This window comes from Epinephelus lanceolatus, chromosome 23, assembly GCF_041903045.1.
Source record: "Epinephelus lanceolatus isolate andai-2023 chromosome 23, ASM4190304v1, whole genome shotgun sequence".
NCBI classification, from domain to species: Eukaryota; Metazoa; Chordata; class Actinopteri; order Perciformes; family Serranidae; genus Epinephelus; species Epinephelus lanceolatus.
Window position 1 is genome coordinate 17,002,619 of NC_135756.1, and position 16,604 is coordinate 17,019,222.

General features: G+C 40.5%; 1 protein-coding gene across 2 annotated transcripts in view; it reads left to right on the plus strand.

Annotated features, from left to right (window-relative positions):
* Positions 1-8,082: 8,082 nt before the first annotated feature.
* cacna2d4a (calcium channel, voltage-dependent, alpha 2/delta subunit 4a) overlaps positions 8,083-16,604 on the plus strand; it is a 151,747-nt gene continuing 143,225 nt past the window's right edge. For both annotated transcript variants that reach the window (XM_033614501.2, XM_033614502.2), the window contains exons 1-2: positions 8,083-8,771; positions 10,419-10,615. In XM_033614501.2, coding sequence (XP_033470392.2) covers positions 10,440-10,615 — 176 coding nt within the window. In that variant the 5' untranslated portion in view covers positions 8,083-8,771; positions 10,419-10,439. The remainder of the gene's footprint in view (positions 8,772-10,418; positions 10,616-16,604) is intronic.

The following is a 16,604-nucleotide window of genomic DNA, read 5'->3' on the forward strand; positions in this document are numbered from 1 at the left end:
TTAAGTAAACTTAATTTGATTAAAAGTAGATAAATTGGCACATTAACTTACCTTTTTAAGGCAGTTGGGTTTGCAGATGTTTTTTAAAGTAAGATCAACTTGTCAGATTTTACAAATAACCAGCATGTTACAATGAAATGTACAGCTAGTAAAAATTCATTGTTATACATAACAAGATACATATCTACAGTTATATGTTAGATGCCGTTTTGTTCTTTTAATTCAAAAGATGTCATCCATAATCTTTTTTTTTTTTTTTTTTATAAACATTGTCATTTAAAATAATATGAGACATTGGAATGTCAATGGAAACATTTCTGCACAAGTTTATTTCTTTTTGTCGAGTATGTTTTGCTGACATAAACTGGAATATATTTTAATTGGTTATTAAATGTTCTCAAACTGTCTCTGCTGTTGCTTACTGTCTTTTTTTGTTGTCGTCTATAGAGATCTGGTTGTGGATGCTCTTATGATTATTATTATTCAAGACAGTTCCAGCCTCAGGTAACGCTAATCACAGTGAAGGTACACTCATTATTGCTTTAATGTCACATCATTGCTTTCTTTTGCCACAATCAATAGAGTAACATAATGTCTGCAGTGATTAATCAGCTGTTTTTCACACAGCCAGCAGTACTCAGGGACCGCTCGCCCAATTAACTCTAATAGACTTTATACAACATCAGTTTTTTCCAATATTAAACTGCTCCCTGTGTTTGTCGTGCTTAACTGAGCACACAGTACGAGCCAATAACGCAGAGTTGCTGATACAGTGGTGTTAACTTGACAGAATAGAGGATGTTGTCATTTTAACCAGGGCTAAAGAGGAGAGGGCAGGTGGCCCAGCAGCCTTTGAGTAGCTGTTCTGGAGCTTTTGATCAAATCACATCATCTTCATACGCAGATTAAGCAGCTATGAAATGGACTCTGAGGTGAGATTGTTTTCTCAACTGTTTTTTACTTTGAAGGTCAGGTGGATGAGATGCAGAAAAAGTGCCCAAAGAAAAATTTTAATGATTCAGTGTCAAATACCACACAAGCTAAATAAGGAACATCAACATTTTTCATAAATACTTGTTTTCTAAATTGCTTCCATCATTTTCACAGCATCAGTAATGTTAAACCCCACAATGCAGCGTTGTTTAATTCATGGCACAAATCAGAGGGGATCAAAAAAATATTGCCTCTTGCAGTTGACTACTGAACATACACTCAGCTGCTACTTTATTAGGTACACCTGTTCAATTGCTCGTTAACACAAGTAGCTGATCAGCCAATCATATGGCTGCAGCTCAATGTATTTAGGCATGTAGACATGGTCAAGATGATGGGGAAGAAAGGGGATTTAAGTGACTTTGAATGTGGCATGGTTGTTGGTGTCAGAAACTGCTGATCTACTGGGATTTTCACACACAACCATCTCCAGGGTTTACAGACGATGGTCCGAGAAAGAGGAAATATCCAGTAAGCAGCGGTTCTCTGGATGAAAATGCCTTGTTGATGCCAGAGGTCAGAGGAGAATGGTCAGACTGGTTCAAGATGATAGAAGGGCAACAGTAACTCAAATAACCACTGGTTACAACCAAGGTCTGCAGAAAAGCAACAACACCTTGTCCAACCTTGAAGCAGATGGGCTACAGCAGCAGAAGACCACACCAGGTGCCACTCCTGTCAGCTAACAACAGGAAACTGAGGCTACAATTAACATGGGCTCACCAAAACTGGACAATAGAAGTTTGGAAAAGATAGACATAGAGATAAACAAGAGGGGTCCCAAAATGGATCCCTGTGGGACCCCACATGTCACGGCCATCTGCTCTGACTTGGAAGTACTTCCTGTCATGAAGATATGACTTGAACCATTCAAGGACAGTTCCAGTCCCAATGAATTGTAACATATCGGCATATTGGATATCGGCAAAAAAAATCCAGTATCGTGCATTCCTACACTCGACAATAGGGATAATGAGCTATCACTTCCTATTTCCTGATGGCATACATACATACAGTGTGTTTCTTAAGATAAACCGACTGCGCATGGCAAAAGAAATAAAGTGACAAGGTTTAAATCCTAAAATCTGTATATATATATATATATATATATATTTAAAAAAAACTTCCTAAGTGCTCTGCCCTCCCTGACTTTTAGTGTTTTCTAATATTTTCGGTATCTTTGTGTGACAGATTCTACTATCAGTTCATTAGTACTAATGAGTGTTGTTGTTATCAGGGCTGTTAATGGCTCCCTAATAACAGCTGGGAGCCCAAACACTGATAGGAAATGCAGTGTGAAGTGATCAGAGTCCAATCAATCAGCTGCCTACTTTTTTTCTTACGCTGAGGGATTTTTGGCAGCCTCTCCCTTCCTTCCTGCTTCCCCTTCCCAGCCAACGCTGCAATGTCATACATGGTAGTTAACATCAGTATTTACAGTAGCAGATGCTTTATACTCAAAACAAGAATTCATATATACAAAAATATAGTGTTGGGAGTGCCGTATCAATGTTGTAGTGTGCTTATAATACTTAGGACATTCAAATCTTGTTTTTCAAAGACACACACACACACACACACACACACACACACACTCTTTCCTCTGAGACTAGGAGGTTCCAGACCATTGGTTTAGCTGATGGCGCTAAATGTAAGGGCTGACTATTAGCTCTGGCTTTGACTAATCAATGACTTCTGGTGTGTGTGTTTGTGTATGTGTGTGTGTGTCCATGCCCCGAGAGGCGGGGTCTTCAGTTTGCACAGGGAGTCCAAACTGCTTTTGTTGCCGCTGTATTCTCAGATGGAGGATGTCGTCTTTGTCCACTTTTAAGAGTTGATAAATCAGACGAAACTTATTTACAGAGTACTATACTTTCGTACTTGTGGTGTTTATGACTGTGTTTTTTTTAAGGCTTTTAAAATTTATTCATACCCAAAATAATTGTCCTGTTTTCAAACTGTATTTTAAGAAACATTTTTCATGTCGTTTTTTCAGCCTCCTACACTCAGTCAAGACACGTTGGAAGTAAATTTAAGCTCTACAGGGGGCACAGGTGAGTGATACTCCTCAGAGTTTTCTTTGGTATTTTATGCTACAGTAGTGCTTGATGTTTTAAGGATCATAGTTTATTGTATTCATATATATATTTATTGTTTATGTGATGAAATAGAGAGCTTGAATAATACAAAAACAAACAAAAAAATTGCCAAAAGTTTGCACCTTAAAATTAATTCATTTGGAAAATACATTAAAGTGAAGTAAAATATAGTAAAAGAAGAGCCTGGGATGCTGGAAACCTAAGTCATGACTGAACCAGATGGATGAATGAATGAAAATAGAACAGAATAAACAGTTTTTCCTCCATGTCCTCATTTTGGTTCTGATTAGAATTTGCAAATTTATGAATTTTTGCTGTTTTTAGATTTAGATTTTATTTCCATCGTGTTAAAATAAATGAAAAATATTTCTAAGAAAACAAAACAGGAATAACCAGCAAACATATGTAGCAAGCTCTCGATAAAGCACGTAATTATTTCATGTCCAAAAAAGGAGGAAAAAGTAGATCCTACCCCTGTTATTTTTTTAGAGGGAATGTCTGCAAAACTGTTGTGTTACATTAAACTATATGTTCTTGCAGCGATGGTGCACCACTGCTGTATGATTTTTTTTTTTTTAACAGGACTGTGAAGGTGCTTGCAAGTATTTAGTGGTGAAGGGTTTTTAAATTATTCTTTATTTTAAAGGAGCAGTGTGTAGGATTTAGTGGCACCTAGTGGTGAAATTGCAGATTCCATTCAGCTGAAACTTCTCCCATGTGCCAAGCGTCAACTCCTTAGGATTTCTTCAGTTTTCATTGTTCAGGAGGTTTTACCAGGAGCTGAATTATCTGAATTATGGGCGTCTCTTCCTCTCCAAAATGGACCTGGTGATTTAAAGTGGTAAAAACACTAAATAAATCAGTTTCATGTTACAAATCTCCCACACTGTTTAGCATATCGGAGACAGGCCACTAGTCCAGCACTTGCTAATTTGTGCACACTTTTTTTCTTCAATAACTTAAGATCCAGACGTTCAGGAGGTTTTTACCAGAAGCCAAATTTTCTGCAGAGGTCTCTTCCTCTCCAAAACAAACAGACCAGGTGATTTAAATAGATATAAATATATAAATATTATATTCCGGCAGCACGGTGGTGCAGTGGTTAGCATTGTCGTCTCACAGCAAGAGGGTTGCTGCTGCTGTGGTGCAACCCTTCGTGGAGTTTGCATATTCTTTGTGTGTCAGTGTGCGTTTTCTCTGGGTACTCCAGCTTCCTCCCACAGTCCAAAGACATGCAGGTTAATTGGTGACTCTAAATTGCCCGTAGGTGTGAATGGTTGTCTGTCTCTATGTGTCAGCCCTATGATAGTCTGGTGACCTGTCCAGGGTGTACCCTGCAGCTCACCCAATGTCAGCTGGGATAGGCTCCATCTCCCCCCACGACCCCTGACAGGATAAGAGCTTACCGAAAATGAATGAATGAATCAATATTATATTCCATTTCATCTAATATATCTCCCTAAATCGTACACACTGAACCCTAAGCCTTAGTTGTATGTATGTTACTGTACTTTCAGAGTAAGGTTAACATGAAACTCCTGCTCTTGCTGATGGAAAAATCAAGAGTTCATCCATGTTGGGTCGGGGTTGGTGGACTAAGAGTTCATCCCCATCATCAGTGATCTGGGTCAGTGGGGGAGGAGGAGTCCAGCAGCTGTTACACACTGCTTGTGTGGGTGCACATGGATATACATGTGTAGTATGCGCATGCATGTCTGTGTGTGTGTGTGTTTGTGTCACTAGATGTCAGTCAGTCTCTTAACTGGTCATGTCATTAATCTTACCCCGTCTGCCTTTGTGTGCATGTGCCGGATTGTTTTAGTGCATTTTCATTTCCATAACAGCATGAGCAGATGTTTTACTGTGTCCATGTGTGTGTGGCAGTGTACATGCTTATAATATGCATAGGCATGTTCTAGCTGTGCACCTCAGCTGTATTAACATCACACTCTGTGGCTGTGTGTGTCCTGTGTGTGTTTGTGTGTATATCTGACTGTGTGTCACTGGTATTTAGTTAAATGTAGCTTAATGGTCCCATCAGCAGACAGCTCATTGAGCTTTAGACGTCATTTCAAAGTCATGTCTCTGCAGTGGCTTTCAAATATCTTAAATCTGTTGTGTAGTGTTAGACAAAGCAGTTAACACAAGATTACTTATTTAAACAGTTCATACAAAGCTGTAAACATGTGCAGAAGTTTATGTAGTCTGTAGCCACGCTGGCAGTTCACAACCTGAATTTTGAACTAGGTTCACAGTCTCCAAAATGACCTAGTTTTGTGCTCATTTTAAAAAAATAAAATGTAGTCTTGTGATCATCATTCACTCACAGGTATTTCCCATGATTGTTGAGATGCTTGAACTTGATGTGTTTCAGTTTTGTTGCCAATGTGGCTGAGACTGTGACTTGTTTTTTTCAGACCCAGCTGCTACAATTTGCATATAATATGAAATTTGTTTCCACTGGAATTTATAACTTACTGATTTTTATAAACGTCCTTTAAATATTAATATAAACTAGCCTTAGCGGTAGTGGGAGCTGCTTTGTGTGCCGCATAGATTTACAAAGAGACCTGGATACAGCATTGGAGGTAGGGCCATATTTATCCTGTGAAAGTTGCTCAGGGGCCCATGAAGCCAAAAAAGTACGGCTTTCTGGGTATGACATTACCTGGATCTTGTGTATCACTGAAGCCAAAGAGTAAGAGACTTTGCCAGCTGAGCAGCTAACTTCCGGTTCAGCCCTTGGTTATCAGACTGAATCAAGTCCTGATAGTGAAACAAGTCATTTGGCAGGGGTTATGACACTAGACGAAAAAAAACAACAATTTCTAGATGTCTCTTTTCCAATGTAAGTTGATGGGAAAAAGTCTTTTTGGGCCATGTGGCTTCATGTGTCAAACCTGGAAATTGTAGTTACACAGTTTGGCCACTATGTCAAATTGGTTTTATCGTCAGGCACACATCCAGGGGGCCTGGTCTGCTGGTGTTTTGCTTTGGTGGTGTAAAACAAGGATCGTTAACTGTTGCAAGAGTGAACGGCACTTACATTCATGTTTATGAGTTGCAAACTGACGCCATCAGTTCATAGTTCTCCAAAAATATGAGCAGATTTGATGAGCGCGTTCCTGTACAACACTTAACGATGGTGACTGTTCACTACACATCAAATGAAATGTTTTTGGGTGTTGTATTCTTAGATCTTTGCCAGAAGTGGGGCAGAAAAAAACATTTTGCTCACCGAACTTTCTCTTTTAAACTCACTAAAAGTTTTTTTTTAAAGATTTAATCTATATGTGTAATGTGAGTTCTGTTTGTAATATTTTATTAGTTGAATATATCGGTGTCATTTACCCTGGGGACGTCGGGGAAATGTCCCCACTAGTTTTGGAAATGGCTGATTTTGTCTTGAGATTCTTTTCTTCTTGGTACCAATTCCGATACCTTAACTTGTCTGTTGGCCAGTACCAAATACCAATCCAATACCATTGCATAAAAAAAGACAATAATAACAGCTGTATACTGCTCACCCTATATGGATGTGAAATGTTTGCTATTTTAACATCTAGTTGGGCATTTTGGCAGCGGCTGACCTTATACTTTTTGCCAGAAATCAATTAATCTTTACCGCGATAAAACTGTAGTTGCAAGACGATGCCCAGTGCTCCTTGCTGTAAAGGAATCTGCTTTAGGGCGGCGAAAAATTGGTTTCTGGAATAACTGCAGTTTTATCTGGGTGTGAAACTACTTTGAAGTTAATCAGGAAATTACATGGTATCCAATCCGTGCCAAAACTTCTGTACTAGCCAGTCCTGGATCCAGCATTTAAGGCAGTATTGGAGGTGTTTTCAAAGGCTTATACCCTTTCCTAACTACACTGATAAAGAACGAAAAGTGAGAGCAGGTTTTTAAACTGACAGTAACTTATAGACTGTTGGATTTTCAATATGGGGCACATTGATGGGCTGATGTTGCAGCAGTGTGTGTGTGTGTGTGTGTGTGAGTGTACATGTGAGACATGCATGTGAGGCGAAGAGAGTCCACTAGGTGTCTCAGTGTGTTAATATTATAATCTTGTGTTAGTCAAGTGCATTTTCCTCCACAAATCGCAACTCCCTTCTGATACAACTGCAACCATCCCACCAGGACTCTATATTTCTTGTCCTCTATTCTTCCTGACAACTGTCTGTCTCCATTTGCTCCCATTTTCCTCTTCTTATCCCCCCCCCCCCCCCCCCGACAGATGACTTCAGTTCATTCTAAAAACAGACACACAGAGAAAGATTAAACAAAAAAGTACAGAGGTGAGACAAAGAGAGAGACGAATGGAGTAATAGCAGGTGAGAGAAAGACTGATGAGGGGGGAAACGGGGAGAGAAACACAACTAGAAAGAAAAGCAGGACTAGAAAGACAGTAGGTCAAAGAGTGTTAGAGAAAAGATAAGGACAAGAGAGGGAGATTGTGTTAATGTGTGTGTGTGTGTGTGTGTGTGAGAGAGAGAGAGAGAGAGAGAGAGAGAGAGGGAGAGTGGGAGGGATGGAGAGAGAAAAGGAGGGATGGAGGGAGGAGGGGTTTAATCCTGCCTGGATTATGGTATAAACTGGTCCCGGAGAGCAGGAAGGGATACGCTGGAGAGAGAGGAAGTCCCACTGTCCCTCCCTCCATCCATCCATCCATCCATCACTCAATCCATCTTACTCGTAGCGTGTACGTGTCCCAGTGCTGCATGCTTTCGGTTTGGATCCACTGAGATGTGAGGTCAGCAGGAAGGAATCATTCAGGAAAGGATGGCAAAAAAACCCCTGCTTTTTGGGAGCATGTGTCCTGCTTGGGGAAACCTCGCCGCCTGATAAGAAGGACTGAACTGAAGACAGAAGTTTACCAGGACCACCCCAACTCTTACATCCCTCTCCTGTTTGTTCCCGGCACCCTGTAGATCCAAGTGAGGGAGCATGGAGGAGAGAAGCGGATGATGGGAGCAGTAGAAACAGGATTAAGGGGTGTAGAGAGTGAGGTGTAGGAAGATGGCGAGACTCCGTTGTGACTCCTGGTGTGCAGAAGTGACCTTTGACACCGGAGACAAGAGCTGTCTAGACTCTATTGTGTGCCGGGGTAACCAGCTGAGCTGACATCAAATCATCAGTTAGACTCTTTTTATTTGTTCTCCTCCATATTTGAACTTTCTTTCCAGAGCCGCATGTCTCAAAGGGAATGGTTTAAAAGCTCTGACCACATGGCATAGTGAGTAATCTTCAGGACCGTAGTGATTTGGGGAAGTATTTTAATCTTCCTGCAACCCAGCTTCTTTGAAATTAGCATGCTGCGTTTCTGGACAGTCCACGGGATTGTTTCAATCTTTTGGCTCACAGGACAAGAAGCTCTCAAGTCTTTCCACTCAAGGACTGTCAGGATCATTCTTAGAAGCCAAATTGAGTCTTAAATCTTTGACATGCTTCCTCTGTTGTTTTCTGGATCCTTTTCTTTTCCTGAGTGGGCCTTGGACCGTGATGGCTTCTCCGCATGTCACTATGGATTCTTGTGTATTTTAGACTGCTCAGTTGCAACATCTGCCTCTCTTCAAGTCTCTGGAAAGTCTCAAGATTTGAACTATGCATGAATGTCTTTGAGAGGACAGTGGATCGGATAGGATCTTTACAGTTTTGTAACGATTACTTTACCAGGCAAGTTGACAGAAAGTGTTATTCTTTTTGCCTCTTAAGTTGTGGATTGGGTCCTAAGTTTGTTAAAATTTCCCTGTAATTTCAAAATTAGTCAGTGTCCTTGTGGTAGAAAAATGATACCCAAATCAAGTTGACAAACCCACAGAGAATCATCACCCACCTCTGCAGCTCTGCTCACCTCTAATGACCTTTTTAGCCTCTTTAAGCCCAAGTTTGGTTTTACACCTCACAGCTTCACTGCTGTGCTTCACTTTCACCACTCTCATAGTATTTTTTTTACCCTGAGCATACTGTTCATATTTAATACAGTCACATAACAAATGTCTTAACCACAGATCTATTTAGAATGTAAAAATGCATATCTGACGTTAATTAATGACTGATAAATTAAATTAATTAATGTTTCAGAGAGCAGAGAGAGCACATACTAGGCTTTAGATCACTCGTTTAAGTTTTAAGATTCAAGAACTTTATTTTTATTATGCAGGCATAATGAAATTGCAAAGTTGTCATCCTCAAACCGAGCATACTATTGAAAAGAAAACCCTTATACATATTTACATATAGAATAAGACACATATGTAAGCAATACTAGATATTCCAGTTAAAATCTAACCAGCATAAGTACAAAATATAAGCAATATTAAGTATCAAAATATGTATAAAAGCATGAGTGTGCAAACATCAGCAGCAGTAAAACTCAGTAATGCAGTTTGACAGATGTGGAGTGATGCCAGTGGATTGATATAAAGTGAATATTGCACATGCACAATGGAGAAAAAACATCTTTTATGACACAATATCATGTTGTATTATACCTAAGACATGAAAACTGAAAACAACAACAGCATTTTGGAACTGTGGGATTTCTTTTTTAGGTATTTACAATCATCAGACACTGCAGTTACTGCTACTGTATGCGATAAAAAAAATCCTCAAAACTACTATCTAATTTTTCTAATTTGTTTTAAAGTCCTTCAGTCACTGAAATGACAGCTCAGGTACCTTTATAGTCTTATGACCCCCTCACTCCTTGTTTTGCTTTCTGTTGGTTTGCAGGGAATGGTGGGCATGAATTTGATTATCTTAACGTCATCTTGTAACATTGCAGGTGCAGATCTCATGTTCCTTATGTGCACCATTATCATGCCTATCTCACTGTTTCAAGATTCCCCCATGACCCTTAAAAGACCAACAGGTGCTTGTTGGAGGGTCATCTGGGCAAATGTGGTGGGAATGCAGGCAGTTCTTGTGACAGTATCATGGTCCTCCTTGAACTTTGACACTATTGTGCCATGAAAAAATATACACAGACATAGCATGTACAGTTTCAAGGTTACCTAAATGCACCATTTCCTTGATTTGACCCAAACTAGTGGATCTAAAATCCATTTCAAAATATAAATATAGCATGTTTTAGGTCACTTTAGGGAATCGTTATGAAATCTCAGGCTAAAATAATGGCATTTCGGGTATTTCTTCTGATATTAAATGTCAAAACAGTTTGACCTAAAATCTCAAAGAACCCACTATATATTACCGACCCAGGACCAAACATTGTACCTCTTTTTGTCCTTGCACTTTGACCTGAGCACTTCTAATCTCACTTTATGCTGTCCTGATTTCATCCTTGTCTCTCGGAGCCAGGGCGCTACAATTCCTGGGCTGATGCAGATCGCGGCAGCTGCAGGGATGAACCACTGGAGCTGGGAAAACGCTGGGAATGCCAGTAAATCGGAGAGAAGTGGGCCACACAGGGGGAAGCTGATGATGCTGCTGTGGATTATCCTCTCCAGCTCGCTGTGCCTGATGGTCGATGGCCAGATGAAGCTCTCACCAGAAACGTGAGTACAGTTGCAGTGGAAAACTCTGACTCGAGGGACTGAACCATGTGGAGGTGCTGTCTGAGGCAGATCAAGTTCTGTTGTCAGTGTAAAAGCTATAAAAACAGAGCACACACATGGAAATTCAATTTGCTTTTTTGCTTTTTCACTCCATAAAACTTTGTTAATTCATACAAATATTTAATCTTGTAGATCTCTCCAAGGATCCTGACTTGACTGACTTGACTTGTCCAACCTTTTTAAAGACGTTTTTATCAACCATCTGATTGGATGCTCTTATTGTATGCACTTGTGTACTCTGACTGCACCCTCAACGAGACACAGTGTGCTGCCATTAACCGGAAAATACAAGTCAGATGACCACAAACTTGGTGCTTTATTAAGACATTACATCAACACTTGTACCAGGTTATTTGCCCGTGGAGACCCTGGCAACTCTACATGCACGTTGTGCTTTTTGAAGCCACACGTGAGATGAATGAGTCAATAGTGTTCTTCCTATTCTGGCAGATGACTCCACACACATACATATGGGCCATATGGGCACCTGTGGGGCGGAGGTGTAGCTAAATGCCAAACTATCCTACAGCCACTCTACGACTACAGCCACATGCTGAAGATGACGTATAAATTTGGCTGTACATAGATTTGCAAAGATATTAATAGCAAAACAATAATGTAAAAGAATAGATTTTGTTTACTTTTTATTATGTATTTTTCTATTCAAGACTAATGTGCACTTTGCCACTGTAAATTGAGACTTTTAGACGACAGTATCACACCTATACTTGTTAAACATCGGGATGCTGATATTGTCATTATGAGCATGTTAGCATTCCAACGTTAGCATTTAGCTCAGCTTGTGTGCTTTGTACAAACACAGCAAGTTACTATTGTACGAACATTACACATGTTGTAATGGAAAAGCCTGTGTTTCAGCAAGCTAACTAAGCTAACTGCTGGCACCTACCTGTCCAACTCAGCATCACTCTTCGTCCCCATGCTGTCCGTCCATGCTCGCCAGCAAACGTAATAGCAAACCCAAGATTCACTCTTGTTTCGGAATGAACTTTGTCCACTTTGTGTTTTGCCTTGCTATATTTGCTTTGTTTTTTCCGCTGCTGTGTACTCAATTTTTGTAGCTTCCTCTTTGATACATGTTGCTGACAATCTGGCACCTGGTCGCTACCTTTTTAGAAAGTCCCGACCTCACCTGTGCACTGTGCCCAGGAACATCCAAGGCACGACAAAATAAGAGTAAAATAAGAAAATACAGGCAGAGGGAAGTTTCTCTGCAAATTACACCTGCATAATAAACCTTTAAGGAACCCCTCACAGCATGGTTACAGACTTTGCCATGGTTATATGTCAATTGATCCAATGTACAGTCAAAGCTTCCGTAATAAGACAATATATAAAATTGTACTACTTTCTTTTTTTTCCCACATAGATCTTTATTAGCAAAAGATTTGAAACAACAAACAATGACAGCAACAGAAAACTTTCTCGGCAATTCATCCACAGTTTTTCCATCATTCCAGTCCTGTTGATTTGGATTAAAACCTCCCTTCTATGTCCTTTATATGAACTGTAATATCAGCTGCTAAAACCATATATTTTAAAATGTTCATGTTCTACCTGAGATAAGTGGAAACACTGTGAAAAAGAGTCAAAAAATCACTGCTATTCAGAAATTATTCACTCAACATTTTCTGAATACAAAGATAGCTTATGTGTTTTATTTCCACACCAGTGTTCACTTTGTGAGATAGGTGCTCAGTTTCTCTCTCACTTTTTCTTTTTGGAATGAAATGCTGTGTTTGTTTGTTCTCCAGAAGCCAGGCAAAGCTCTTTTTCCCTGAACAGTTTTCAAACCTCCTGCTGACTAAAAACACTAACAAATCGATATAGTGCTGTCAGTCCACAATAGCCTATTAACTCTGTGTGTGTGTGTGTGTGTGTGTGTGTGTGTGTGTGTGTGTGTGTGTGAAGGTGGAGGGAGTTGAAAGGGACAGAGAAACACAGACAAATACACAACATTTTATTTTTTGCACTGACTTGATGCTGTAAAAAATTTGTATTTGCGTGTCTGTGTCAGTGGGCATACACTGTGATAGGTTTGTCAGTCCAATTTTATTTCATCAGATTTATCAATCAGAACCATAGAAGCAATGGTTGATTGTGCATTTTTGGTATATATTTTGTTCATGGGTGAATCTTGTACCTCAGCATCTCAGAGACTTTGTGCTGTCACTCTGCAGGCTGGTGTGACGAGAGAGATTAAAGCTCCAGGGCAAGCAGAGTTCAGCAGGCCAACACAGGTCACTGAGCCCAAAGTGCTTCACTCTGCCTGGGGAAGATTTGGCAGCAGGGCCCCTCTGGCTCTGGAAGTTAGCGGGCCATGACCTGAGCAGTTAAGGCCAGGAAGGTCAAATCTCTAGCCTCTGAGGGAACATTGCTCTTCTGCCAGGAAGAAAACAGATAACTGACACAAGACATCTACTGCAATGACACATTTAAAGGGACAGCTCACCCCCATATCAAAAATACATATTTTCCCTCTTACCTGTAAGTGCTAGATTTTTTTGATGTGAGTTGCAGAGTGTTGGAGATATTGCCTGTAGAGATTTCTGCCTTCTGGAACTAGGTGACACTCGGTCTCATCACTAAAGTGTATGTCATGCAAGACAGCTAATTAAAACAAATTAACTGGTCAGAGTTGTCATATTAACATTCAACCTCCACCTTAAAAGTTACTGGGAGCTGCTGGCGGCAGCCTTTGAATGGCACATTGAATTAAATCATTTTTTCTCAGATTAGCAAACTGTTAACAAAAGACAAACAGGCAGCAAAACTTCATTTTGTTTTATAGTTATAGGTGACTAATATATATAAACGTTCCACTGTAGGAACAGTTACATAATTTTCGAAACGAGCCACATCTTAACAGTTCACATGAACGCATGCACATGGGTCATATGTGCGCTGCAGTACTTAAAGGCGCTGTATGTGAGAATGTGGCCAAAACGGTTACTGCACTCAAATTCAAAATACTGCCGCGAGTCATGTTCGCCCCTACAGATTTGAGGTTGCTGGACAGCGTCATGCTGGAGACTGATTTGTTTGCCCACGGGCGGCTGCCGTGGCAGGGCCGCGTTGCTGCGTCCTTGATCTTCAGTTTTCCAGCGGACCGTTTGAGCAAGTCCGGTTTCTCTGCTGCTAACGCTGCTGCCAGGATACAGCTGAGGAGGAGTCGGCTGTTAACGCTATGTACCAGGACACTGCTAATGCTGCTTGCCATGCTGCTGTAGCTCAGTCGTAACTTTAACTGATGCTGAGAATCTACTGACTGTGTGACTGGTAGACAGCGGTGGGTGGCGCAACAGGCCAAAACACAAATTCAAAACATAAACATGATTTGCGGACTGTAAAAATGTTTTTTAAATTGGAATATTCTGGCTGTACTATTGTTGTCGGTGAGATCAGTATGTTATATGAACATTATTCCTTAGTCTCTGTGACATATTAGGAGGATTTTACGACTAATTGCTTTAGATTTCTTACATATAGCTCCTTTACATAAATAGCATTACACTCCTGGCATCAACGCATAGGAGGAAGTGTGCATCTACTCATGGACGAGAGGCTCCTGCTCATGACTGAGCGAGATGTAAAATTTTAATGGCATCCTCCTTGTTTGAGCTGTTAGCCATTAGCTAGCATAGTAATGCAAGATGAGCTAGACGTAGATGCATGCTTTCTTCTGAGCGATGATACAGTTAAGTGTAGTTCAGTAGAACGAAACACTTACCTGTAGTGCTGTTTATCAGTCTAGATTGTTTTGGTGTGAGTTGCCGAGTGTTGGAGATATCAGCTGTAAAGATGTCTGCCTTCTCTTAAATATCATGGAACTAGATGGCACTTGGCTTGTGGTATTCAAAGCACCAGAAAGCAACAGCAATGCCTCTTTCCAGAAATCATGACCCAGTTACTCAATATAATCCACAGACCTTGTTGTGAGCATTTTCATATAGGAACGATTTTCTTTCTACCAAACTACACCCGCCAACCGTATCACCACGTAGAGGGAGGCATGCATGTACTGCTACCTCACAGGCTGTTCTCATGCACTGTATGCATATATACTTACAAAACATAATGCACCACAATTCATGTATATTCCATGAAATCAGGAAGGCTGCCATCACATGACCAATGCACAGGAGTAAAGATGGAAGCAATCTGTGTAAAGATGCAGTTTTGGGGAGGTGGATGGAACAAACATAGGACTTGCCTCTAGGAGACTGGTTTGTGGTACAGTGCAAAACCAAATGAATTCTGTGTTGTTTGAAGGCATGTCATCATCACGTCACGTCACAAGCACGACCCCCTCGTCCATGAGTGGATGCACACTTCCCTCTGTGTGGTTATACAGTTGGCAAGTGCAGTTTGGTAGAAAGACAATAGTTCCTACATGAACCTGCTCACAACAAGTTTGTGGATCAAGTAATCAAGTCATGATTTCCGGAGGGAGACATTGCTGTTTTTTGGCCCTTGAGCACCACAACCTGAGTGCCATCTTGTTCCATTATACTCAAGAGAAGACAGACATCTCTATGGCTGACATCTCAAACACTTGAGCGCTCACACCATAACAATCTAGATTGATAAACAATACTACAGGTAAGAGGAAAATATGTATTTTTGATTTTGGGGTGAAAGGTGCCTTTAAGCAATAACTGAAGAGAAGGGCTTTGTAAGCAGGTCCTGCTTTTTGCCCTTTTCAGGCACCATAGACAGCTACATACTGTGTTGTATTTGGTCCATATTTCACCCAAGTTTGGCTGTAACTCTATCTTGATCTGACGTTGCTTGCCCTGTACAGCAGTAGCCCACAGCAACATTGCTTTTGAGCAGCACACAGTCTTTGAGGCACCACAGGAAGTGCAAAACAAATGTTTCAACAAGGTACATATCCATCGAATAAACTAAATTCCTTATTTATCTGTCAGAACATTTTCTTGATACTACCTCAAAATAGTGACAGTTAACTGACTCATTTCAAGGCAGCAGTCCAGAGAGCCTCTGATATCCCTGATCAAAACACAGATAATATTTACAGCACAACACTCCTACCTAGCACCTCTATGTTCTCAGTCCTCACATTTTAGAATGAACCCACACTCATATTTCAGAATAAACATATCAACAAGTCAAGAAATTATCAGCCAGTTTTTCAGTGTCGAGGCAGGCAGGCAGGCTTGATGTGACAACCCTGCCTGCTAACTAGCAGCGAGCTGGCTGACTCCCCATAGGTTGAGCCATCTGTCACATCCTGTCTACTCTCTAACCTCTATTACCTTTCCTTGGCTGCTTTCACATGAAGGATTTGTCGAGTTACTGCATGTTTTTGAGCACAGTGTGTCCCCTTGACCTGGCGGACTGTCAGCTTTTACTGTCACCTTAACAGTAATCTGTTTTAATCTGTTATTGGTGAATGCAGGGTAACCTCTTAACATGATTGGCTGCGTACTGTCATGGTCACCTTCAATACAGATGGTCTTATTAGGCCTTATGTTTTCAGGCAAGATACAAGTGAAATCATTTGGACAGGGGGATTTAGAAACAGGCCTTATCTTCCCTCTCAAATAAGTTTTTGGGCATTTCTCAAAGCGCTGCGTTCCTCTTGAGGGAAGTCACGTGCTTTACTTTCCTGCTTCAGGCAGTCAAATAATGATTTCGGTTCCACAGTTGATTTAGATCCAAAACAAAGTGAATTATTGTTAATGGAGTCGATTGGGAATTTTACCTCAGAGTGCATATATTCAGTTTCCTGCAATGCATTTTAACAATCTTTTGAATTAGACAGTAACTTGTGTCATATGGAAAGGCAACAAAGCTCTACCAGTCTGTAATGAACATGTTTATTTGCCAACATGACAGTAATTTGATTGATACCACCTTCTAATAAGCAGCTTTTACAAAGGGT